The 27,823-nt window shown below is 45.5% G+C and overlaps 1 protein-coding gene across 1 annotated transcript in view; it reads left to right on the top strand.

The window, feature by feature from the left end:
- Positions 1–27,823, top strand: part of ESYT1 (extended synaptotagmin 1) — a 481,007-nt gene that overhangs the window by 204,306 nt on the left and 248,878 nt on the right. The window contains exons 8-12 of the mRNA XM_086963895.1: positions 23,824–23,944; positions 24,063–24,239; positions 24,529–24,611; positions 24,802–24,850; positions 25,076–25,165. Of these exons, the coding sequence (XP_086820021.1) occupies positions 23,824–23,944; positions 24,063–24,239; positions 24,529–24,611; positions 24,802–24,850; positions 25,076–25,165 (520 nt within the window). The remainder of the gene's footprint in view (positions 1–23,823; positions 23,945–24,062; positions 24,240–24,528; positions 24,612–24,801; positions 24,851–25,075; positions 25,166–27,823) is intronic.

Here is a 27,823-nt window from a genome sequence, read left to right as displayed (position 1 = left end):
TATGGGCTGCTGATGTGTTGTTTGTGGGGGATGGATGACTCTGGCTCAAAAACTCAACCCCAATCTTGAGTAAGAATAATGTAGAAGAAACGAGGTTTGGGTAAGGCATAAATAGCCCCACTATAAACATATTCATTACCAAGACTTTGTTGTGTAAACTGTATTGGCTGCAGAAAAGCACCTCACTTGGTGCTGATGTTTTCTAAAAGCGCCCAATGGAATACAAGGATGTATTGGATAACAAAGAATGAGTATTTGCCACCAATTGTTAAGAGCCCGGTTATTTGATGTGAACTTATACATCTGCAGTGTGAGTTAATGGAGTCTGAATTTTGTAATACAGTTAGGAACACTTCATTTTAGAGCAGCTCAACCTGTAATTTTGGGGATAATTTGTACTGTTCGGAACCACTATATCCCTGTATGCAATTTAAGATCAGCCAGTTGCCACTGCCTAACTCTACCAAAATCACCCTCTGCATGCCCAATCACTATTCTTCCACCCTCATTCCCTACCTTCTGGAAGGCTCTCACACTAAACATCAGGGCTTAGCCAACACTGCAGTATTTAAAAGCATAAACCATCTCTTGAAAGTGTAGCGCTAGTTAGGGTAAGTTTTACCATGGAGTGGTCTCAAAATCGATGTATGTTGATTTTGTAAACATATGTTATCCTAAGAGGCTACTTTCATGTTAGCTGATTCCTTGTAGAGAGTTTGTTTTGTACAATATTGAGATGTCTGTTTATCCTTGCTGTTCTTGCTTTCCAGACAACAACTTAAGTACACTCTTTACCTCATTATTTTCTGTTACATCTTTCAACCCATACCTTGTCCTGTGTAATGCAACATAAACTTGGCCTCATGTATAATATATGTACATGTACAACAATAAATATTATTCAATGCTCAAATAAATAAATTACAATGAAACACAAACCTTCAGAAGCATTATGAAAGAGATTTTAAAAAGTTATAATTATTTTAATTCAATCCAAGACACAATAAACTGTAACTCTGTCCATGTGCATAACTGTGAAAAAGTTCACCTCATAGCTCTTCATAATGCGGATTCTGCGTTTCTATAAAATCAACCAGAAGTGTCATTGGCTCCTTACCATCATATGGTATTGCAGTCAGAGGAAGTCCAGTCCTCCACTCTGCACCTGGTCTGCATTTATCCTGTATGGGTTGTTTCCATAGAAACGTCAACTGTCCCTCTACTTGGGTCACTTCTTTACTTCATCCATGGACCCCAGAACTTGTTATGTTTCCCGGGGCAGCCTCTACATATTTCTAATGGATACGTCTAACTGCAGATTCCTCACCTTTAGAATACTCCCGGGCACCAAAGTGGATCCTGATTTCTTGAAGAGGTTGCTGCTGCGCACAAACACGTGGTTCTGTTGGACTCCTCTTGATCTTGTACCACTGTACAGATCTGTAGCTCAGCTTCCGATTATATTGGTTCTAATAACACAATCCACATTTCAACAAAGGACAGTATGCCAGGAAAAGTTTCTCTTCCTCGACCCTTATGGAGAAAGCTTCTAAGCAATGCTACAGGAAGCAGATGTCAGTCATGGATCCATATGACATGTGCCTTTAGTGTGTCCACTCTGGCCACAACTCAGAATCATGTGAAAAGTGAGCTTTGGATGCATTCAAAGGCAATCAGGAAGTGGGAAGCTAAACTCTATGTTGCAGAACACAAAGCAAGGTCCTGTTTGAAACATCATTCTTGATCCAGATCAAAGTCACTGTACCGTCCCTCCTCCAAATCTCAGGCTGCCCCATGTCACGATCCTGGTCGAAGTCCTCTGGTAAAATCCAAGTCTAAGGCGCACCAAATTTGCAAGAAGGCAAAATGGGATTCTTGCCACTTTTGTCACTTTAAATCAGATGAAAAGCTGTGTAGTCAGTATTTCAAGGGCTCCCACCGCTGGTAATTCCACCAGCAGTATGTGATTCACGGGGCCTGGGATATCGTCACCCCTCGCAACCAGTTCAGCAGCCAGCTCAGATCTTTCACAGCTCCAGGGGGCTTGATGGTGGCCAAGGCCGTACACACCACTAAGGAAAGCAATCTTCCACTTCCTCCTCCACTGCCACGACGGTCGCAAAGCTTCTATGATGTCCCATTGCAGAGCAACACTTGGGGCAGGATCCAACTACTGCTCTTCACTTGTAAATCCATCACTTAAGATTGGTAGTTTTGCAGCGTGAATCTTTCTGGATTCACTATGCTGTGCATTATTTCGCGGTCTAGTGGTTGGGTCCGGAATGGTAGTATTTTTTTCTTTTGTTTGGTGGCCCAGGTGGGCGTTGACATCCCACCATTTGGTGTCCTCCCGTGATGTCAGCGTGCTTCCTCCGGAAGCTCCCACCTTTGAGCGCCATCTTCAGATTCTTTTTTTCGCCGTTGGGTCTGGATCGTCACAGAAGAGTTCCAGAGTTTTTTGGAAAGAAGAAGAGAAAATCAAGCAGAAAGCGCCAAAAGTTGGAGTATTTTATCGCACGACCAGAAGCACATAGCCGGGAACACGAAGAGGGTGAGGAAGATCAAGAACTTGACGACCAACGGAGAATGCGCGCACAGGGGGCCCCCTGAGCGCAAGATGGACAAAACTCCATTCAAATTTTGCCGTAATTGCCACCACAAGTACGCTCAGAAGGACCAGCACCCGGTCTGCAACCTCTGCCTGCCAATCAACCACGAAAGCAAGGATTGCAACGCCTGCTTGGCTTTCACCCCCAAGATCCTCAGAGTGAGAGAGAGAGACAGAGGAGAGCGAACTTCGCCATGCAGGGGCAAGGAAAACCGCTGTTGCTTCGGGACTTGGGCCTCTCCAGAGTAGCAAAGGACAACATCGCCAAGGGACCAGAGGACTACATGGTCGCAGAGACCGAAAAGAAGTCGACAAAGGAGGTAAGGGAGACGTCGACTCATAAAGTCCCACAGACTCTCGACAAACGGAGTCAAAGTCCTCGAAAGGAGCACTGCCGTCACAGCAAACGACGACCACAGCTGCGTCCACGGACAAATAGCCCAGCGGATCCTTCGAAAAGGACTCCCAGCCGGCGAAAGCTCTAGACAAACCTAGGTCGTCGAAACACGGACCCGGAAAGTCGCGCTTGACGCCGAAGGAAAAAGAGCTGAATGCGACTTCAACGTTAACATCGACGACCTCGAAGAGAAGCGCCGAAACTCTCGATGCCGAACAGGTGGCCGAAATGGAGAGGAAGAAAAGAAGACTCAAGGACGAAATTTACAGTATCCTCCAGAGGAATAAGGACTGCGGCAAACGGATGAGCAGATACACCATCCCTTCGAAGCCTTTGACGGTAGTCGAAGCAGAAGTCGAAGAAGAGTTCGCCACTGGTGCCGACCCGCCAAAAACTCCAGAACCAGCAGAGCAACAGGACGAAGGGGGCCTGTACTACTACAAAGGAGAAGGCGAGGATGATCAACAAACGAACTTGGGCTCGACATCCTCAGAGGTGCGGGACCTGGAATGGCAGGACCTTGACGCCGAAAGCCCGGAGGAGGGCGTAGAGTCATATCCTTTGAGGCATTTGCCGCCAGACGACATTGGCATCTACAACATGGTCATCAAGAACGCTGCAGAAACATATGGGGTCAAATTAGAGGAAGAGAAACCAAAGGCTTGTTTCCTCTTGGAGACCATGCTCCCCACTCAAACTAGGGAACAAATTCCTACCCATGTTTCTAAGTGTACTGGACCTGGGCAGGGAACCTTTCAAGGAGCTAGCAACCTGCAGATCTGTCACACCCAGAACAGAGAAAAAATATAAGCATTCCTCGAAGGATCCAGCCTATATCCAGGGATCCGTACCGGCTGACTCCATTATAACTTCAACTGAGAGAAAGAGGGCCAACATTCCCACAAACTCTGGGCCACCTTCAGACAAAGAGAGTAAGAGAATAGACCTCACAGGGAGGAAAATAGAGAGGAATTTGGCAATCCACTGGTGCATTGCGAACTCCAATGCCCTAATAAACAGACATGCGTACCAACATTGGGAGGAGGTCGGCCAACTGCTCAAACATCTCCCAGCAGAATACCAGCAGAGAGCAACACACCTGGTGGAGGAAGGCAAAAACATGGCCAACACCTGCCTAAGGTCGGCCCTGGATGCGGCAGACACATCCGGAAGGCTGATGATTGGAGTGACGGAGAGAAGGCATGCCTGGCTGAGGAGCTCAGGTTTCAAGCCGGAAGTCCAGAACAAGATTCTGAACACACCCTTCAACGGGGAACAACTATTTGGGACTCCAGTGAACGAGAAGCTGACCCAACTCAAAAAGGATAATGAAACTGCAAGGTCCGTGGGAGCTCTGCAGTTCAGAGGGATGAGAAGGGGCAAACCCTCAAGGAGACCGAACGGCAGAGGAAGGAGCCAGCCAGGAACATCGCATCAGGCTTTCCAGCAAACTTATCAGGGAAACAATCAGGCGCAGCAGGGTCAGCAACAGCAGAGCTGGCAGTACCAGTCCAGGGGCCAGTCCTTTAGGGGGCGTCCGAATGGACGGGGACAAACGAGAAGAGTGGGACAGCAACCTACCTCCAAGTGACTCCGCTGTACCAAACGTGTCAACTCCACAACATCTCTAGAGGGGCGGCACAAGAAAAGACTAAAAAGACAATCAGAAACACACCAAGGAGAGATCAGCGAACATGTAACACCAGTAGGAGGCAGACTGAAACACTTCTTTCAGTAGTGGAAGAAAATAACAGCAGGCAAATCGATACTCAACATCATACAGTTCGGCTACTGCATAGAACTCGAAAACAAGCCACCAAACAGGAGGCCAACCAACAAAACTCGCTCAACAAAAGAGCTTGCACTCCTCTTGCAGGAGGCACAAGAACTCCTCCACAAGAAGTCAATAGAAACAGTACAGTACAAGGAAAGAAACAAGGGAGTGTACTCCAACTACTTCCTCGTACCAAAAGCGGACGAAACGTTAAGACCAGTCCTGGACCTACGTTTCCTAAACAAATACACAAAAACTCAAAAATTAAAAATGACGTCCCTACAGGAGCTTATACCGTATATATGGGACAGTGATTTTATGTCCACCATAGACCTCAAGGATGCCTACCTACACATTCCCATGAACCAAAAGCACAAACATCTACTGAGATTTTCCATCAACAAAGCGCACCTCCAATTCACGACCCTGGCCTATGGACTAAAATCCACACCAAGTGTCTTCACAAAATGCCTTGCTGCAGTAGCGGCGGACTTACGGAGGCAGGGAATACATGTATATCCCTACCTCGACGACTGATTGGTAAAGGCAAATTCCTACAACCAATGCAAACTACATGCTCAGGGGGTCATGCACACGCTGACAGAACTAGGGTTTTCGATACACTGGGGGAAGTCCTCGATAGAACCAGAACAGGTGAAGATCTTCCCGGGCGGACAGATCAACACCATTCAGGGCAGGGTGTTCCCCAGCGAGAAGAGAACCTTCGCACTGCTGGAGACACGTCAATACCGGAAGGGGAACCTCTGACAGTGAGGACAGTGAGCAAACTCATGGGGATGATGGTGTCCTGAATACACCTAGTCTCCAATATCCGACTCCACATGAGACCATTCCAGGAATGGCTCCAACAGCAATGGTCACAGGCAACAGGGAGTTGGGAGTTGGGAACATTTATTTATTTATTTATTTATTTATTAAGCAATTTGTATTGCGCAGACTAAACCCGAAGGTATCAAGGCGCCTATCAAAATCAATAAACAGAAAATATACAGAATATAGAATGCCACCAATGCAGAATGCCACTAGGGGTATGCAAGTATGAAGAGATGAGTTTTGAGCGTAGATCTAAAAGTTTGCAGAGAGGGGCTGGATTTTACTTCGAGAGGGAGGGCATTCCACCACTTGGGTGGTTGTAACGCACGCAGTGCAGGAGGAGATCAAATGGTGGAACAAAGAGAACATAACAAAGGGGAAACCATTTACACAACCAACTCCAACAGTGACCATCACAACAGACGCATCCCAAATGGGGTGGGGAGCGCACATGAACCAGCTCAAAGTGAGCGGTTTGTGGACACAAATAGATGCGATCAGACACATCAACTAACTGGAACTAAAGACCCTGTTCCTTGCCCTAAAAGCATTCCAGAAACAACTGTACAGGTAGAGTGTTGATACAAATCGACAACACCACAACAGTGTTCTACATCAACAAGCAGGGAGGAACACAATCAGTGGTGCTATCAAAGCTAGCACAGGAGATATGGAAGTGGACCATCCCACTAAAAATAGACCTCCTGGCGATACATCTACAAGGGAAGGACAATGTGGAAGCAGACAGACTCAGCAGACAAACACCAGCATCCCACGAGTGGGAGCTCAATATACAGGAAACGCAAAAGCTATTCAAGAAGTGGGGGACCCCACAAATAGACCTGTTTGAAACACACCAGAATGCAAAATGAATGCCAATACTTCGCATCCAAACAGCCAGGTCAGCAATCCCAAGGAAATGCCTTATGGATAAGCTGGTCGAAGACATTTGCCTACGCTTTTCCCCCGATACCGCTGATGCACAGAGTGCTCAGAAAGTGCAGAACAAGCAACATGATGCTGATACTGGTAGCACCACAGTGGGCCAGACAGCCCTGGTTCTCACAGATAGTGGAAATGGCACAAAGGCCACCACACAAGTTCTCAAAAAGAAGAGACCTGCTCTCGATGCAAAACGGTAGGGTGCTCCATCCAGAACCAGAGAGCCTCAGCCTAGCAGCTTGGCTCCTGAAGACTTTGAGTTTGCACACCTAAAACTCCCAGAGAGCACGCTGGCAGTGCTGTGGGAGGCAAGGAGACCTACCACACGGAAATGTTATGTCGCAAAATGGAAAAGGTTCCCCCAATGGTGCATCAAGGAGAAGCTCCAGAAGAGAATCACCAGGGAATCAACAGTGCTAAGATACTTAACACACTTACTAAAGAGTGACCTAAGCTACACCTCGCTAAGGGTACACCTAGCAGCAATAGTAGCCTACACAAGAGGAGAAACGGGGAAAAGTTTCTTTACATCCCAGGTGGTAAAAAGATTCCTGGAGGGGGTCAAACGAATCCCCCCCCCCCCAAAAGGATGCCACCACCGGCATGGAACCCCAATGTAGTTCTAACGCAACTTATGAAGGCGCCCTTCGAACCCATTCACAAGGCCTCTCTACAGATGCTCACCATAAAGACAGCTTTTCTGGTAGCAATCACCTCCCTACGCAGGGTAAGCGAACTGCAGGCAATAACTCTACAAGAACCCTACATTGAAATTCACAATGACAGACAGACCCACATTTTATGCCAAAGGTGGTGTCAAGGTTCCACATCAGTCAAACAATACAGATACCAAGTTTCTTCCAAAAATCATCCACAAGCGCAGAAAGGGAACAGCACACTCTGGACGCTAGAAGAGCAGTGATGCATTACATTGAGGGAACTAAAGATTGTAGAAAAACAAAAGTAATTCTTTGTGTCTTTCGCAAGCAGTTTCTTGGGAAGACCGGTAACAAAAGGCACCATCGCACTATGGATCGCACAGACAATCCAATTCTGCGACAAGCAGGCAGGCCAAGAACAACAAGGAGCGGCACAAGCCCACTCTACCAGAAAAAAGGGAGCAACAATAGCCTTCCTGGCAAACACACCCATCCAAGACATTTGCCTGGCGGCAACATGGGGTTCAGTGGACACGTTCACTAAGCACTACTGCGTGAATATACAGATGAACAAGGAAGCACAAGTGGGACAAAAAGTGCTTCAACATGTATTCAACAACCAACGCTCATCTTCCACCCAGCCACCACGAACATGTCAAATGGCTACAAAGTCTATCCACAGCATAGTGAATCCAGAAAGATTCACACTGCAAACTTTTAGTTTCTAGTCGGTGTAGTTTTGCAGCTGGAAGACTTTCTGGATTCACTAGCGAACCCACCCACCTCCGCCAGAAAGATTGAATTGAATTGAATTGAAAAGGTTCTTCTATAGCGCATGGCTACTCGGAAGCATCCCAGCGCTTGATATTAAACAGAAGAAGTTAGCAGAGAAGCTAACATATAGGAGCCAGCTTATCTATGTCTTAGGGAACAATGCTGTTTTTAATATTTTTCTGAATGCGGGCAGGCTGGGTTCTTGACGAAGTGGAAGAGGAAGAGCGTTCCACAGCCTGGCCGCATTTCGCGAAAAGAGGCGGTCCCCTGATCGAGCTCTGTAGGTCCTAGGGATTATGAGAAGGTTTTGCTGTTTTGAGCGAAGATCCCTAGATGGTTTGTGTGGTCTAACCATATCGTTTAAGATGGGGGGGCCATTCCCATAAAGAGTTTTATGGACCAAACAGAGGGTCTTGAAATGGATCCGCTCCTTTATTGGGAGCCAGTGCAGGTTCCTCAGCGAAGGTGCCGCTGAGGTACGATGGCTGGCACCAGTGAGTAGCCTTGCTGCGGAATTTTGGGCAATCTGAAGTTGTCGAATGACTGAAATGGGAGCTCCTAGGTAGAGTGCATTCCCATAGTCCAGCCTTGACAGGATGAGGGACTGGACTATGGTTTTCCTAGCAGTTTCAGGAAGCTGAGGGAGAATTTTGCGGATTGTTTTCATTAAACCAAAGCAAGTAGCCACTGTCTTTCTTGCCTGGATTTTGAAAGACAGTTCCATATCAAGCCAAAATCCGAAGCTTTTTATCTCAGATTTTGGGATGGGTCCCGGCCCCATGCAAGGAGGCCACATTGAGGAGATGTTAAAAGTGGCCTTCCTTCCAAGCAGCATCAGCTCAGTTTTTCCCCCGTTCAGTTTCAGGTGGGACACATTCATCCACTCTGCGACCGCTTCCAGGCAGCCGCAGAGATTAGTCGGAGAGGGTTCCACCTGATTTAGGGAGACTACTAGCTGGGTATCATCAGCGTAGCTTACCAGCTGGATTCCAAAGGGAGCTACTACCTCTGCTAAAGGTGCCATGTACACATTAAACAGTGTGTGGCTGAGGGAAGAGCCCTGTGGCACCCCACACTGTAATGGCACTGGGAGGGAGCAATTGGTTTCCGAGAAGACTTTAAAGACTCTGTTGCTAAGGAAGGACCCGAGCCACTCAAGGGCCCTGCCTGTGACTCCTATTCTTTCAAGACGGGCTAAGAGGACACGGTGGTTAACCGTGTCAAAGGCGGCGCTGAGGTCCAGGAGGATAATGGCTGCGCTGCCACCTGCGTCCAGAATCCTCCTGGATACCTCGACCACCCTCAACAGAGCTGTTTCGGTTCCCTGTCCCTTCCGGAATCCTGTTTGGGTTGGGTGTAGCAAGTCATAGGTCTCCAAATAGGATGCTAGTTGTTTATTCACCCATTTTTCGGCAAGCTTACTGATGGCAGGAAGGAGGGAGATGGGGCGGTAGTTGGAGAAATCATCAGGATTGAGATTTGGTTTCTTCAACAGGGCCTTTACCATGGCTAGTTTCCAATCTTGAGGTACTACACCAGATTCCAGGGAGGTGTTAACAAGATCAATAATGTATTTGCTAACTTGGGGTAGGGCCAGTTTCAAGATGGACATGGGAGCGGGATCAAGTGGAGAACCGCTTTTTATGGAGTTAAAAAGGGGGGGGGAAATTCGTCACTAAGCAACTGGAAAGATGCGAGGTGAGGTAGGATAGGATTAGTGTCATCCATAGGGGGAGGGTAGGATTCAACTACAGGAAGAGGAGGAAGGGAAAGAAGAATCTTTTCGATTTTTGGGGCAAAAAAGCTTGCTAATTCATTGCAACGAGCACCAGACTCTTCGGATGATAGTTCAGATGGGGGGGGGGGGGGGGGAAGGGGGATCAGGGGCTCTTACCAAAGTTTTTACTATTCTGAACATTTCTCTGGGAGCGTTAGTAGATTTTTCAATTTTTTCGGCGTAGAATGAGGATTTGGCTGTGTTAAGGGCAGATTTATATTTTTTTATTGTAAGTTTATATTTGATTTTCTTCTCCTCATCAAAGTGTTTTCGCCATTGTCTTTCCTCTCGTTTGCATTCCTGTTTAAGAGACCTTAGGTCCGAGTTGAACCAAGGCTGTTTATTCGGACCTTTTTTATTTGCAATATGTTTTTTTGGGAGCACACTATCCAATGATTGCTCAATCCATCGGTTAAAATCTGTATTGGCCCTATCGATATTCTGATTGGCCAGGGGTTCGTTCCGCTTCAAAGATTCTATCCAGTTGCTGGGTTCTAGTTTTGTCCAGCGCCTACCTAGGGTTTTATGGGAAGGTTGTTTGATGCTCGGTCTATTTATTTTCCATTAAAAGGGGATTACCATATGGTCTGACCAGGTGATAGGATATGGATCAGCTGTGGACAATTCTGCAATGTTGGAAAATATGGGGTTTAAGAGATTCCCTTTAGAATGAGTAGGGTGCCGAACAATCAAATTAAGTTGACAGGCAGCTAAATCTTTGGTTAAAGATGAGACAGGAGGAAAGGGATCAAAAAAAGAAGAAGGGAAAAAGAGGATGAACAAAGATAGCAGAAAGCAAAAAAAAAACAAAGAATCCGAAGAAGGCACCCAAAGGTGGGGACCGACGTCACAGGAGGACACCAAATGGTGGGACGTCGAGGCCCACCTGGGGCGCGAAAAAAAAAAAAGAGAGAAAAAATACTGCAATTCCGGACCCAACCACTAGACCGCAGAATAATGCACAGCATAGTGAATCCAGAAACTCTTCAAGCTGCAAAACTACACCGACAGGTAAGAAACTAATCGTTACTGTAAATCGATTAGAGGCCCTGCCATGCCTGTCATCCCTTTCCAGTCCTCCCTCTTTACCAGCTCAAGTTTTGGCTGACTATGCAGTTATACTTTTTCAGGAGGTCAATTCACGCCTGGCCAAAGGAGTTATTGAGAGGATCCCAGAGTCAGAGAGAGGCGAGGGGTGTTACTCCTGCTACTTCCTGGCGCCCAAGAAGGATGGAGTACCCAAGCCCATTCTGCATCTATTGCATTTAAATGCCTTGCTATAGATAAACAAGTTCAAAATTCTCTGTGTGGATCAGGTTCTTTCTGCCTTGGACCAAGAAGGCTGAATGGTATCCTTGGAGTTGCATGACCCTTCCTTTCATGTTCTCATCCTACAGTCCCACTGATACAACCTGTTGTTCACGGAGGAGAAGAACAGTTCCAGTTTGCCGTCGTACCCTTCTACCTCACTTCAGCTCCCCAGGTGTTTACAAACGTGATAGTGGTGGCTGAAGCTCACCGTATGCATATATTTATTCCTGCACCGCAACAACTGGCTCTCTGCTGTCATTCACAAACCTTCTTGAGATGATGGTCACCCTTCTGTAAACCACAACCTCCACAGTGGCTTCAATGGATACGGGGGGATGTGAGCCAGGGCAAAGGTGGAGGAGCGAAGTTCCCTGGTTGGTTGGTCGAATGAGAGGTGGCTGTTGATGTATGCAGGTACGGTTTTGTGGAGGGCTTTGTAGGCGTGAGTGAGGAGCTTGAAGAGCCATCTTTCCTGGACTGGGAGCCAGTGGAGGGCTCTGCGGTGAGGCACAGTGTTAGTTCTTCTTGGAAGTTTGAGTACAAGTCTTGCTGCTGAGTGCTGGATCGTCTGGAGGCGGTTGAGGAGTTGTTTGGTGATTCCGACAGAAAGTGCAATGCCGTAGTCCAGTTGGCTGGAGACAAGGGCCTGGGTGACTGTCCTTCTGGTTGAGATGGGGATCCAACGAAAAGTTTTGCAGAAGGTGTGGAAGCAAGAATAGGAGAGGGCATAGATCTGATTTTTCATGGACAGTTGGCTGTCTAGCATGAGTCCGAGGTTGCATGCGTTGTTGGTGGAGGTGGCTGGGAATCTGCATTTGGTGAGCTGCCATGTGTTGTTCCAAGGGGAGCATTTGTTTCTGAAGATGACGATTCTGAGTTGAGTTTGAGGCAGTTGGTCTTCATCCAGGTCGCAGTGTCAGACATGGTATTCTGGAAGTTGGATCTGGTGGTGTCTGGGTCTTCAGTGAGGGAGAGGACGTGCTGGGTGTCAGTGTAGGAGATGATGTTGAGTGCGTGGGTGCGGACAATGTCTCTGAGTGGTGTCATGTAGAAGTAGATCGTTGGACTGAGGGAGGATGCCTGGAGAACGCCGTAGATGATGTCTTTGGGTACCGAGGAGAAGGGGGGGGGGGAGAGAAAGTGCCCTCTTTCTGCATGGTTGTCCCCAATTTTTGCTGAACTGCTGATGTGCTTTGACTGAGTGTGCCCTGGGCTCCTGCCAGTCAGGTACCCAGGGCCTGTGTTCTTTTCCTAAAACTGCATTGAAAACAAAACCCAATTGGCATCTCTGGCCACAGGGCAGCCCCTGATAAATGGTACAACAGGTACCAAGGGCACTGGGACCAGGGAAGACTTCTAAGGGCTGCAGCACTTATTGTGCCACCCTGAGAGGCATGTACCTTTACACTCACACACTTCCTTTGCTGGCTGTGTGTTTTGGTGCAGAACAAAGTGAAGAGTCAACATGGCACACATCCCTGGTTTTGCTTTGTTCGCCCTAAGTTGGCAGGGTATGCCCAGACGCGGGTCCCTTGCTCACTTTGCCACTGGATTTAAGCTAGCCTGGTTGATGAAGGCTGATTAGCCAGAAAGCGGTCCCAGGATGCTTGTTTCCGGTCCAGGGAAGACATGGCTTGGCAGTTCGGGCTGGACTGTTACCATGAGGCACAGAGTCAGACTGATTTGCATATGGCCATGTCTGAACTGGGGTGGCGGAGTGAGCTAAAGAATGATGATGGATTAAACCCAGATCAGTTGACTGGGGGTGAGTGCTTGCAATGTTCAACACTCCGTCCATAATCCCCTTTGGTTTTGCACACATCCCTTTGTGCCATGGCTACAACCCACTGCCCTGGCATAGATCAGTCACCCCTCTAGCTGGGTGCACTACACCAGTGGTGAGGGTACAGGTGCATGCGCCCTGTACCCCTACAGTGTCCAAGTCCATTCTTAGACATTATAAGTGCTGCGCTGCCATTAAGAGTATATGGTGCTGGGAGTTTGTCATTACGAACTCCACAGCACCATATTGGCTACACTGAAAACTGAGAAGTTTGGTATCAAACTTCTCAGCACATTAAACCCACACTGATGTCAGTGTGGGATTTAATGAAAAATGCACACAGAGGGCATCTTAGAGATGCCCCCTGAAAAGCGACCTACCACTAGTGACCAGGCTGAGTGGCTGCTTTCAACTGCCACCGCCAGACATGTTTCTGAACCCCTTGGTCGAGAGCCAGCTGCTCTCGGGGCCTGAAACAATGCACAGCCTGGGTCGAGGTGCCAAGCCTTCTGCCCCAGGATGGGCAGGGTCCACGAAGGGGAAGCTTCAAAGGCTTGCCGCCTTTGTGAGCTTCCCCAGGCCACTTGCTGCTTTCAGCAACTGGTCCCCACTGGTTCTGACCCCCACTTTGGGTGGGAGAACCGGGTGGAAAAACAAGTGAGGATTAGAGGTGTGCCCACGTCTGCCAACTCCACCCCTCAGGTGGAGGAGGCAAGGTGAAGCACAACTCTCAGTCTCTGCCATCTTGCAGATGGTGGGACCCAGCCAACCAGGGAAAGGCTTATGTCCCCCTCCCACTGGAGGGTGGCTTATTAAGGGGTGTACCCACCCCAGGAAAGGGCCCCATTGGTCCTAACCTTTTTACCTATCTGTAACGTCCCTAAATCTAGTATTTAGGGGCACCCCTGAACCTTGCTTCCTCAGACAATTAACCAGAAGAAGAAAAGAAGAAGAAGGATCGAACAGCCGTGCCGAAGCTAACAGGAGGAGGACACCCACTGACTTGGCCCCAGCCCTACTGGCCTGTCCCCACCTCGAACCTGCTCCAGCGGAACCCTGGTGTGTCCTGCATCCAGCAACCTCAAGAAACCTAGAGGACCTGCCTGCCTTCCATCCCAAAGACGCTGTCTCCTGTGAACACCGGATTTGTTCATCAGCCGACTGCAGCTCCGCAAGTTTGGGACCCTGGTCCAAATGGAGTGCCTGCTGCTCTTCTTAAATCAGATGGCTCCTTGTGGGGACCAATTTTAACATCTGTCTATGCTGACTGGTTTTGCACAAGCTCCATCCCAGACAGCTGGCAGGGTTCCACTTTGGTTTCAGATCATACGAAGGGGAGCCAGCAATCACCAAGTAACTATCAAATGATTGTGTTACTAGACGTAGAGGGAACATTTTATGCTCGACTCCTGAATCAGTACCTAGAAGCATGGACCTATGAGAAACAACTGATCCCATGATTGTAATCAGGATTCCAAAGACATTGCCACATCTAGGACAATGTCCTCACTTAACCTGCTTAATTGAGGTTTCTGTCCGCCAAGAAGCTTTGCCACGTTATGCAGCATTTATTGATTTCACTAATGCCTTTGACAACGTCCCAAGAGATCGACTGTGGGCAAAGCTATGCAGCTGGGGGTTGCACCTCGCCATTTGAAAGCGATCGAGTTCCTGTATAGTGAGCCATGGATTAAAATAAAACTGACAACAAACTGGTCAACTTCAGAGAAAATCCCCTCAGATAAATGCCTTTAGCAAGGATGTATCCACGCCCCCCTGTTCTTTAACCTCATTATGGTGGATTTAGAAAGCAACCTATTAATTAACCCCAGTGCATGCCCACCGTGGTTAGTCAACCGGAATGTCCAAATACTCCAGTATGCTAATGGCATGGTTATCCTCAATCACACTCAAGTTGGCTTACAGAGTTTTCTCAACGCCCTGGCTCAATATTGCAATGCCAATGCACTTAAGATAAATCTAAACAAAATAGTGATATTCTGCAGGAAGCTAATTAGAAAAGTGGTCTTGGCACGTGGAGAGCACGCAACTGGAGAGAGCGAAAAGTTTTAAATATCCGGAAGTGCACTTGGATGAAAGAGGCGGCAAAAGAGCACAAGAAGATGCTTTAAAGGAATCCGCCAAATATTTCTTGTGTGTAATGGAGCATCTAAAAACGAGCTTGGCTTGTCCAAATTTGCAAGCTCTTTTAACAGTGGTGGCCTGCAAATTGATGCCCACCCTCTCATATGGAGCTATAATGGTTAAAGATCAGCTATTTGAACTGCTGGACAAACAGCAATGCACACAATATCCAAGAGTGTTTGCTCTCCCAGACTGTAACAGACAAGCACAAATTAGGCTGGAATTTAACATCTGCAAGCAAAATCTGGTGATGTGTACCAAATGTATATCATATATTTGTTAAATCTATAAACAGCAAAGACCAGTATATTAAGACAGCTGCTATGGAGGAAAATACAAGATCAGAACTCAGAAAGGGGTGCTTGCCTAAGAAAGTCCATTCAAGTACTGCATGCAGAAAATATCAACTCTGATCTCTTGAAAAAGGCTATGGCAAAACTACTTATGAAGAGCGCAAAAGCCTTATCGGCGGCCCAAGACCTAAGGGATTTAGGTAACAAGATGCATAGTAGTTGAGCCACTAAACTGTATCCCGCCGACTTCATCACAGATTATCTGTGCCTCTGGCTCTCCATCAGGGCAAAAACTAGCCTCATGGGGCATCTAAAATGCTATTGGTATGGTCGCCGAAATGGAGATCTGAGTAAGCAATGTAGACTATGCAGTAACTCAGAGGAACCATTGCTTCGTGTGACCTGCATCTGTGAGAGACTATAACCACTTAGGAAAATTTGGCTACGACCATTGTTTCTTACTTTGAATATTCAAAATTCAGTCTTGTAGGAGCGCAATCATCTGTTGCTTAAGAGGCAATTCATGTCAGCTTTCAAGTCACTTAGAATGGTACTTAAAAGCTGTGGTAGATCTACAGAAATAGGCTGGCATTCTCCACATTTAAACCCAAGCAAGAAAGCTGAACAATATGCTGCCCGAAATCCTGATACTCTCTATTCATGGGTGCATTAAGTTTTTTTCTGGTGAACTAAAAATTAATTTGATGTTTTTATCTGCTTTGCACCGAAGGAGGGAGGGTTAAGTTTATGGTTTAGGGGTATCGTGTGTAGTGGTACAATAGATCAAGTTAGAGGTTATCCAAGGTGAATCGAGTAATCTCTTATTGAAGGATGTCTAGGGCTTAGAGGGGCCGTGTGCAGTAGTGGGAATAGTGCAACTTCCACCGAAGGATAACTAAGGGTATGGTATGTTTCAGGCAATCTTGCAATTTTGGGATAACGGATTCTGAGCAATTACCACAGTAGGACAACAAGGACAAGGATGTCAGGCAAGCATGAGTACAATATTTGGGAAGAATGCAATTTTTATTATCACTGTCAAACTGCTAGTTTAGATATAAGTGAGTTAGTAATCCAAATGGGAAAAGGCCATTTTTATTGGCGGATTCTTGTTTTAAGTAAAGTGGGTTGCTTGTATTGGGGGAATTATATTATTTTTAAGTGAAAGATAATCAACATAAGTGAATTGTGATGGAAAGATTTGATTTCCGGTTGTTGGTTCATAAATGAAACGTGTAAACAAGGTCTTTTTAGAATGTGTAAGGAGGTTTTCCTCTTTTTAGAGGTCACTGGGTGGGGGGAGGGACACATATGATTGCTGTAATCATTTTCATTAATCAAACAGGTCAATAAATCTTAGGTTATCTTCTATCTAAAGTTGTATCTCCTTCCATGTGGACCCAATCCATCACCATTCTTGTGATTTCCTCTCTGCCAGGCCCCTCGGAGGAGGAGCAGAGACTCCACTGGCTTGAACATAAGAGAACCATGCACATTATATTGATTGCATGGAGCATTGTGCAGATAACATCGAGTGCTGCATAGAAATAAGCTCTTCATATGGTTTGCCAGTGTCAAGAAGGTGAAGGCAGTACAGAAGAGAACTTGATCATGCTGGAGAGTTCAATACATTAAAACTACCTGTCTGTGGCCACAAAGGAGCCTCCTGAGAGTCTTATCGGCTCACTCCTCCAGGGCTAAGGCTGCTATGACGGAATTAGTGAGGCGTGTTCCTGTCCTCAACATATGTTAGGGTGTCTCATGTGCGTCCATGTACACATTCACCAAGCACTACTGCCTCAATGGTCATGATAGTCATGTCTGCAGTGAAAGCCATTTTGTCGTCGGTTATGTAGGACTTTTTGGTTTTGAGGCCACTCCTCAGACACTACGTTTTTGAGAGGCACTGCTTTGGTATCTATTCTAAAGGTGAAGAATCAATGGCTAGAAATATCCATCAGAAGAACACCTTACTTAACTTCAGTAATGCTCTTTCTGGTAGATACTCTAACAAGCCATAGATTCCTCACCGCCACATCCTGTGGAGTAGACATCTGCACGTCTCAAAAAGTCGAAAGTTATTTTTTGGTGCACTGCTACCTTCGGTTTGTGGTGATTGATCTGTGTTAGAGGGTGTAGAAGAGGTCAAGATAGAATCTGAAGTCAGGCAGGGTTAACACCTATTTACCTCTCTGCTCTGTCACTTTTGGAACAACACTAGGTCGTCGTAAAGTCAGACAGTGCCATCTGTCTGCGACCAGCAGCAGCATTTGATTTAAGAAATGCACATTCAGTCCGGTGCCTACTATTATTCAAAAGGTGTGGAATCTGTGGTTCGATGGAGTATCCGCTAAAAAAGCATGTTACTGAAGATAAGTAACTTGTTCTTCTCAACATGCAGGCACCTGTCCAAGTTAGCATGGCATTGTGTTAAAGGCAGAACCTCAGAACTACTCAAGAGCCACACTATATCTTGTGGAACTCCCTCATGAAATGGATCTCCAATTATTTAAACCACTCGAGCACTATTTTGAAAACTGGAGAAGCATCTTCGTACGTGGGCCCACCCTGAGAGGGGGATACAACACTTATGCCAGTTTGTACAGAAGTCACAATACCTTCCAAATACTCCAAACAAAAGTAGCAGTGTGTCAACAGTAATAGCTAAGTTAGTGACATGCATAAAAAGATATTCTCTTGTCTCAATGGTGGTGCCATTGAGCCCTTTAAGCAGGCATCTTGCCAGATACATCTTCCCAACTGTTTCAAAATTAGAGCGAAGATCAATGGTGACAGAGGACATCCTTGTCTTGTTGCTCTGTCCTACTGAAATTCTCTTACAAGCCCCCGGTCATAGGCCTGCAGCGTAGTAAACCCACCCAGGATAAAAATTGCAGGCCATATCCCATCTACTTTAGTACTGATCGCATGTATGCCCTCTCTACCGAGTCAAAGGCTTGTGCTGCGTGTATCACCAAGACTGCTATTACCCTTCGTGTGTGTTCCATGCACACATACAGTCACCTGAGATTGTGTCAAGTGCCATTATGTGGCACGAAACCTGATTGATCTGCATGCATAGTGAGCCTATCGCACTGTGGAGGGCGTTTGCCATAATCTTAGCTTGTTTTTAAATTCATTAGGGAGATCGGCTTATAAAACTCACAGTTCATTCTTGGCTTCCCCTCTTGGCCTTGATTACAAATATAGGTGCTATCTAGCGCACCTGATAAATAACGATACCACAGAGTACGTTATTTATCGAGTGCGTTAAATAGCACCTATTACAAGTTTATGGGGAATAACATGCGGATTATGGTGTTTAAGCAAAATCCAGATGATATGGTAAATACCGTATGCTTTTCCCCTGTTAAATTTCGGCAGACTACCCCCGCCGAAATTTAATGAGGCTTGCGGTATTTAACACATCCAATAATGATCAGATACATTAAATACCTTTTAACTCGTAAATCCAAACCGTGCTTAAACAGGGGATAACACACGAGCTGGAATACACTAACCACATTATAATCATGCCCTTTGTGCATTAATAGGCTTGTCACCATCCTCACATTTTAATGGAGGTTTCCTTCTTTTCTCTTCTCCTCAGACATATGATGAAGGTTGTCCACCAATTTGCCATCTCCCCCTTAAAGAATTCTGACCAAAGCCCATTCAGACCAGGAACCCTCCTTCTGCTCATCTAGCCTCTAATATCTTCTCTATCGACAATAATGTCTCTAGGATATTTTTATCTGCTGAAGGAAGAGTGGGTTTCAGCAGCTCCCACAAAAAGCCTAGTGAGTCAGATTCTGCCACTCTAAGCTTGTGCAGTAGTGTGGCCGAGGAGCTTTCTTGTCATATCCCACCCTTATGGCTCCCTGTCTACCTTTCACTGTCTTTATACACCTCTGAGCTTCTTATCACTTACTTGAGCCATGCTGTGAAATTTCCTCCTTTATGTCATGTCCTAAAGATGTGTTTATGCAGTTATACACTGGTTTCTGGCCTTATTGTTGGAGGAGTAGTTAGTTTCGTAAGTTTGAGCTGCTTATGCACCTGGACGTCCCCACTCGCCAAGTATTGTTTTTCTAGCCACAGTAAAGTCTCTTCTGCCGCCTAGATTTCCTTCCTCTTTCTTCCAAACTACTCCTGATAGAGCTTCGACTCTATTCATGCTTTTGTAAGCCTCCAAGATGGTTATTGCTGATTGTACTGTCCTGGTATTCTCTTCTAAATGTTTCTTTGTGGTACTTCTATTGACTGTTTACCATGGCTTTATATTTCAACTCCCGTGTATCTAGTCTCCAACCCAGGGGGCCATCCACAAGTTTATGGGGAATAACATGCGGATTATGGTGTTTAAGCAAAATCCAGATGATATGGTAAATACCGTATGCTTTTCCCCTGTTAAATTTTGGCAGACTACCCCTGCCGAAATTTAATGAGGCTTCCAGTATTTAACACATCCAATAATGATCAGATACATTAAATACCTTTTAACTCGTAAATCCAAACCGTGTAATAGTTCGATATCCTTCTAGCTAAACATCTGCTCTATGGACACCTTTGGGGTACCTTTACAGATGTATTCTTGAGAAAGAAATGCATGCAACTGAGTAGAAGGAAATGGCTGCTTAGCCGGGTGTCTCTCATGGCACATGTCAGTCAAATATATGGCAATGGCAAACTTCCTTATGCTTGTGCCGCTAGAGAGTGATCTCTTACCTACCCCTGTTCTGTCTAGCTGGGCAGTCACCCTCATATTCAAGACTCCTTCCAGGATTATATTGCTGCTTGACATTTGTAGTATTTTGGATCCAAGTCTGTCAAGGGTATCAGCTTTCAGTCTTGACTGTAAAAATACAGATTTCAGAGTAATCTGTTCCCTACTCCATGCCCCATCGCTGTCACCGTACATTCGCACATGTTGGCCCAGGTGCTGTCTATTGTGATTGGCATCAATGTTTTTACCTAGGTTGGGTATGCCTCTTGAGCCAATTGTAAATCCGGTATGTACCAGCGATTTGTATGTCCTGCTACTGAGAGCCTGGCCATTTGTGCCCACATGATGGATTCCTGGAAGAACGCTACATCTGGTCCATGTCTGTGGACCATGTTAGACACTTCTCCCCTTTTAATATTGTGCCCCATCCTATTGATATTCCAATAGATGCACTTAAGGGAACCCACTCTGGTCTCTTTTATAGCAACGGTTAACACTGTACATAATTGAGTTATTCCTGCAAGTTATTGTCTCATCCACCAGGGCCAGATGTACGACCTGCAAAATAGCGCATCGCAAATATGACTCGCAATTTGCGAGGAGCTATTTTGCATGTACAACAGTGGGCCAGATGTACGACCTGCAAAATAGCGCATTGCAAATGGCGAGTCATGTGCGACTCGCAATTTGCAAGGCGCTATTTTGCATGTACAATACTGCGTTTAACACTGTTTGTAATTCCCAATGAGGTCGTAAATTGTCATGCTCATAAATATTAATGTGCCTCCCGCAATTTGCGAGCCCATTGGGAATAAAGGCCCTCCCATGGATGGTGGCCTGCTGGGCTCAGCAGACCAGCATGTCTGAGACTGATTTTTTAATAAAGCAGTTTTTTAAAAAAATGCAGCCAGTTTTCCTTAAAGGAAAACGGGATGCATTTAAAAACGGGATGCATTTAAAAACAGGATGCATTTAATACAGAAAAATTAAACTTTTCAGTTTCATTTTTTTAAGGGCAGGCAGTGGTCTCTGGGACCACTGCCTGCTCTTAAAAAATATTTTCCAACATACTCACAAAGGGAAAGGGGTCCTCTGGTGACCACTTTCCCTTTGCGAGTGGTTTACCACCTACTTGAAGTAGGTGGTAAACTGCAAGCGTTTTGCAGCCGCAAATTCGGTCGCAAAAGCTCTAGTACATAGCATATTGACTCGTTATTAGGAAGGGACGCCCCATCATAATAGCGAGTGTAGCAAATGCTATTTTGTGAGTCAGTGACATAGCAAAATAGAATTTGTAAATGCTATTATTCTTTTTTGTGGCCGCAAACGGCAGGTTCGTCCGACTGCGGCTGTAAAAAAGGGTTGTACATCTGGCCCCCATAGTCTTGTTTCCCAGCAATGTTGTTTGGTTATGTGTATCAACTGTTCCCACTGCCCTCCAACACCATTACAGTGCCTGTACTGTCAGTTCTGCACTACCCACCGCCCCGTTTCACAGCATGTCTAATTATCCTGAGTAAAACATGTCGCTTTTTCAGAAGTGTGAGAAAGACCCCAATCTATGTTGTATTCATAGGAGATCTGTCAGTTGCCTATTGGCCATAACCTATACAACTATTTTACTCAGCAATTACAGAAGCCCTTCTTCAGGTCAAAGCTTAGTGTGGGAGAACCACCCTTATCATTCCCACTTCTCACCTACCCAGGCATTGTGTTGTCATCTTGTAACACCTTCTAGGGTGCATGTTGTTTTTGTCCTGGCTCCGCATTCAAAGCACAAACATTTTGCATGTGGACCATCATGATTCGCTGCGTTTGCGTGTCTGTTGTGGAGTAGGGCCCTCTGGCGTTTTATCACCCATCAAGTGTCTCTCTCTTAATCGAGACCTTCATAGTGTCTGCTCTTTATTACTGGGTCCCGTTCTTCGGCTTGCTATCCAGGTCTTTCTATCTCTACTTCTCAACTTCGGATGGGCGTGTAATTTTGTGATCCTAGATGGTCTTCAACCCTCCAGCCAATCTCACACCTCATCCAGTGATGTGAAATACTAGTATTTCACCGCAGCTGGGATTCTGAATCAAGCTGCATACATCAGGATGTACTTTAGTCCTCTTTTCTTAATTCAGGTATTATCATGTCAAATGTTCTTCATTGATGTTGAATCGCTTGAGTGAAATCTGGGAAAAGCATCTACGTGTTTTAATACCTTAATATGTATGCCCTTTGGTTGTGCTGCTTGCTGTATTGCATCTCTGTCCTGGAAATTGAGGATTTGGGCGATGATTGCCCTGGGCTAATCTACAGGTTGGGATCTGTTTGCAGACAATATTTTGAATTATCCACTCGGTTGCAGCACTTTTTCCCATAGTTCATTCAATAGGGCCAATTTTAGCACTCCAGCTATGCAAATGTTGTATATATGAGAGTACCTTACCTAATTTTCTCCACAAAGTCGCAAGTTGCTCGACATCTTGTTTCAGCAGATACATCTCCTTCATAGGCTTGGTGTCTGTGGATGGTCCCTGGATTGTTGTTTTCTACTGTCCACATTCTGTCAGAAACCTTCTGTAGGTCTGCATGCAAGTCTAGGATACAGTGTCTATTTTGTGTTCCAAAGTGATTTTCGATTCTTCTATCCTTCAGTGATGGGTCAGAGTCACTTGTCTGGAGGGAACACTCAGAAGCCACTTCATGTGGAAACTTGTGGCATTGTGCTGGTTATCGCTTAGAGAAGGCACATTTATTCAGTCTGTTCTACCGAATCAGAGAAGTAGGTCAGCCTTTTCTCATTGTGTGGGCAGCACTTGTAGGATCCTGTTTGGTCCTCGTAATCTACTCAGATCCTCATTTTGTGGCAACATCACAATTAGAGGGTGTAGAGTGGGGCGAGGGGGTTTCTATATGGTGTTTGCGTATATTTTCCTCATTTCAAGGCCAGTGGTCTATTACTGGTCTTCAAGGTTCCCTAGCTTATTGTGTTTTTACCAGCTATGCATTCCTGGGTAAAAGGACTCGCTTCCCCTCTCAGCAGTTAATGAGGCATCGACTGGTCATCTTCCACTGACTGAAAGGACATCCGTCATCCACACACTTCCAGATGCCACATATCAGGGCCTCTTAGAGCTATCACTCTTTCTTCCTGCTCTTACTGTCCTGAACCCTTGTGGCCTGTTGGTGGTACATGTGCAACACACCTCTGGGACAGTCCCCACTCATAGGTGCCTCCCCCGGCATGCCATTCAGTAACTCACCTCAGCCTCCTCTGTCCTCACTATTCAAGAAAAAAGTGGATAACCCAGGGACGAGGGTAGATATCAATAATTAATAACAACAACGGTCCTTGTGGGGGTTGGGTGGCCTTTGACTTCCATAAAGAACCCTACTTACCAATAAGGTATATTATGCAATTAATGTATTTATTTCTAATTTCAAAAGAAGGATTATTATCTGAAGTCATGATAAACCTTTGATAATTTCAAAGACTGACTAAGGTGCATCTATTAAAGTGACGGCGAGGTGAACAAGTGACAGGGGGCTGAGAAACTGTTCACTGGTGTAACTGGTCCTTGGTAATGCTAATAAGCTCACCACTTGTGCACTTGACCTCGGGGTTAGTGATTTGTGGGGGAAGGGAGGAGATTGGTAGGAAGGAAATCCTGAAAGAGGTCTCTGAAGCCCTGGAAAGTGCATCTAGATAATTGCATGTTTATGGTTGATTTTCCCGAGGGATTAAATGAAGGACTGTGGGATCCATGCTTAAGCCTTTGAAGTTGCTGATTTTCATCCTTTGTTTCCCTAGTGTCATGTCAGACACGATGGTCTTGGACATCATAGCTTGGACGATGGTGCTGCCCAACCGTCTTACTATTGCCTTGGTCAATGATCTTCCACTGGCGGAATTGCGCTGTCCATTGCCAAGGGTATGTCCTTTCTTACTGCTGTCTCTGTACAAAGTGAATTGACATTGTAGGCGGTGTTGGCTGACGAGGGCATGCTTGAGTTTGTAGAGTTATTGTTTCTTCTCTCCCCTGTCTGCAGGGAATTGTCCGAATTCATTTGTTGGAGGCCTCCAACCTTCCAAACAAGGATCTGAAAGTTAAGGGATTCGCATCGGGGAAGTCGGACCCTTATGCTGTAGTCCGTGTGGGCACGCAGATCTTCACCAGCAAAACTGTTGACAATGAGGTTAACCCCAAATGGATGGAGATGTACGAGGTGAGAAATCCGGGATGTTCATGGAGGAAAAAACCCAGAGATTGGTTCTGTGTATCCTTGTAGCAGGTGTGCATCCAGTATGACTGTGTAGCGACATCAATGTATCTTTCCTGAGCTAACGGGGTGAGGTATATGGAACATTAGGGGCAACCAATGCAGCCCTTAGCTGGGTGAGATAAGCTTGATATGACAACTAAGGCCCTTTTCTGGCTTGGGTTAAAGCTCACTTGTGGGAGAACATGTTGTTTGGTGAAGATAATCAGTCATCGCTGTCCTCTGCTCTTGACAGGCTATTGTTCATGAGGTCCCTGGGCAGGAGCTTGAGGTTGAAGTGTTTGACAAGGACACAGACAAGGATGATTTCATTGGCAGGCAAGTATAATTTTCTTTTAGCGTGTATGTATTCTGAGGCATGAGTGACTTTGGTTGGGAGGGTGAGAAAATGTTCTTCTGGCTTCTCCTTGGATGAACAGTCCCCCTGCCCCCCCATTCAATGGCATCACAACTTCGACTCAGATTTGCAATCTTACATCTGCTCTATCTCTTCCGCCCTCTTTTCCAGGATGAAGCTTGATCTTGGAGAAGTGAAAAAGGCACGTGTTATGGACAAGGTGAGAAGAGGAAGGGCTTCTTGGGTGCAGTGTAACTATGTTGCTGTGTAAGGAATATGGAGACCAACTGAGAAAGGAGGGCAGGGAAAGAGAGTCAATATAGCTTAATGAATTGAACTTGACAATTAAGGGGCATATATTTTCAAACTCATTGAATTAAATAGGCTGACTGTCAGTAACTGTATTTCATAGTGTGGACTTCATTTGTCCCCTCTTTTCTTGCAGTGGTATACGCTTGAAGAAGCAACATCTGGGAAGATCCGCTTCCGGCTAGAGTGGTTGTCACTGATGTCCAACACGTCAAAATTGGAGGAGGTACACCAGAGTTTCAAAGAAACAGTGGCAGTGAAGGGTTGGAGAAAGCTCCATGCCTGTATTATGCTTTAGGATATCTCAAGGAATTAATACCTCTGTATTGAGTTAACACCTACATGAAAAGGTGCCTCCACCTTAATATCAAGAAGGCTTTGGGGTAGGTTGAAGAAAAGAGTAAATTCTGCCAGGCTTTTAAAAGTGTTCTCAGACAAAGCAGATTTGGAGGGCATCTAAATTTAAGCTCAATAGGACGAGTAAGATAGTTAATTTTACGGCCTTTTATTCATTTTACTTGTTGCAATGTAACTGATAATTGTACTTCACAAGGTGAAATGTTGCAAATACAACAAGACCCCTTTTGCAGTGCCTGATATGGTTGCAGTTTATCAACTGGGTAACTGTCACTGTTCTATGATGATGTCAGACTCGCTGTCTCATCATCTTCACATCTGCATTCCTGGCCTTGTTCGTAGTCTCTCCTTGAATTCTTTATTAATGGACCCTACCCATGTTCAGACGCTTTAGAATACTCCTAACCTATAGGCTCAGGTGAAACACTTAAAAAAAATATATATATTATATATATTTTTAGGTCGATCCTAGCATGCGCTGCTCTGCGAGGCTTCTTGTGTCTACTCCGTGTGGGTCTGACTCCTCGCACACATTGGATTGGCTCTTGCGTGTGTCTTTCAATAATAAAAGCACGTAAATGGCTAAAGGTGGGTGCATGTCTCACCTCTTTTGTAATGTTCACTCCCTCAGCCTTTTGCTCTCGGGAGCTAGCAGGGTGGCAGCTGCATTCCACGTGGGTCAGGTTACTATTTACACAGAACGCGCCATGCTTTCGCAGTCACTTTTTTTCTGTCTGTCTGCTTCAATCCAGTGCAGCCTTCCCGTCAAGCAATTGTACTCCAGGCTTAGGGCTATCTTGTGCTAAAGCGTGTTTATTCCAAGGCAATCTGATTCTATTGTTACCTTGCTCCACGCGTTTCATTCTTATTTTTATTTCAATCTTGACCTGGGGGCCCCATACTCTGTTGTAGCCCTCGCCGAGCGCTGTCTTCTTCAGGTGGAGCCTCGGCCCAGTGCTGTAGTGAAGGCTGCACTGCAGTCTCGTTCTCGCGCTTCCGCTTGTTCTGTGTATAGGTGCCCATATGTTAGTTGCAGCACTGCTACAAGGGCGCCCTCCATCTAGCTCATACTGCCAAAGGTTTGTGTCAGATGTCGGTTTCGTTTTCTATCATGCTGGCATCCTTGCTTACACATACACCCATCCCCTTCCCTTTGAAAACTGCAGGCATATTAACATAATGCAGCGTTTCAACTCAAATATTCTTGTGCATGGAGCCAGTGTTTGTATTGGGGCCACTTAAACATCTATAACCGAGTGTTAGACAACTTAAATAAAAGTAAATTACCGTTGCGGTTTATTCTGGAGTTTCTTAACCCTGCAACGGAGCTGAAAGCGAATTAACATGACCACGTGTCACACAACCAAAGCAACTTACTGCAGTGCTTTCCGAGGTTTCTTAAACTTGTACAAAGTTGCCAACTAACAAAACATGCAGTGGCGCTTTTAGATAAAGAATGTGCCATTAACGGAAGCACAGATTGCACAGAGAATACTTAACCACCCATGACTAAGTGTTAAGCGATGGAAGTAACTTATTACTGCAGTTAGTTTTGACCAGAGTTTAGTTGCCACTACTCATTTACCCAGGTCCCAGCACTACGAACGCCTGCCTACGGAAAAGCGATGAAATCCTCAAACAAGATGGAAGCTTGACTGACTGTACTGACGGTCATACCGTACGCATACTGATCCTCCCCCTTGACTCCATGTATGGTCGAAAGATGTAGCTACACCAATATGCATTCTTTCCCGTGAAATGTTTAGAAGTTGCCGTGAGGTCACAGTCAACTATAGAACAGACCTCTAATATGAAAACCTGCTTTCTATGTAATCCCTATCTACAGTGCACAACACCAGCCTCAGAACATTCTAGGCAGCTTTATTTAATAAAAGACAGATTGTTATTAATTGTTCCCGTCGTTCGTAGCACCTATCATTCAGTATACGTGCATCGTTTTTGTACATAGCCTCCTCACATCACCAGTGGCACATGAAATTACAGTAGATGTCGTAACACCCCGGATAACGTGCTGCATTGCTAAACACTCATAAGGTCCCAAAGGCGGGACATATTGGCTATGCCAATGCTTGTCTTTTAATGCTCTCTATTCAAAATATATACAATAAATAGAATTGCATTCAGCTGTCCTGTAAGAAAAATTAACGTTCCTTCAACTTTTAGAGGCAGCAAGCTTCCAAAGCGCTAAGCCCCAGAAAATGCGCTCTGCAAAATTTGTTCGACTACATGAGGGCAGGATTGCTATATATTGCCTTGAAGTTTTGCGCTACTTTTCTATTCTGAAACAGCATGCCTTTCAACTTTTGTTGTATTTTTAATCTTCTATTTGAATATTTTTTCATATATTGTAAAGATTGTTTTTACTTTGAAAAAATGTGTTTGTGGCATATGCAGCTGCATATACACATGCCGTGCATACTACTGCCATCTAGTGTTTGGCTCGGACGTGTGCAACTTGTTTTAAAAAATATATATATTTTTAAGTCTTTCTAGTCACAAGATATAG

The sequence above is a fragment of the Lissotriton vulgaris genome, chromosome 1_1, assembly GCF_964263255.1.
Source record: "Lissotriton vulgaris chromosome 1_1, aLisVul1.2, whole genome shotgun sequence".
NCBI lineage: Eukaryota > Metazoa > Chordata > Amphibia > Caudata > Salamandridae > Lissotriton > Lissotriton vulgaris.
This window is presented reverse-complemented; position numbering and strand designations above follow the sequence as displayed.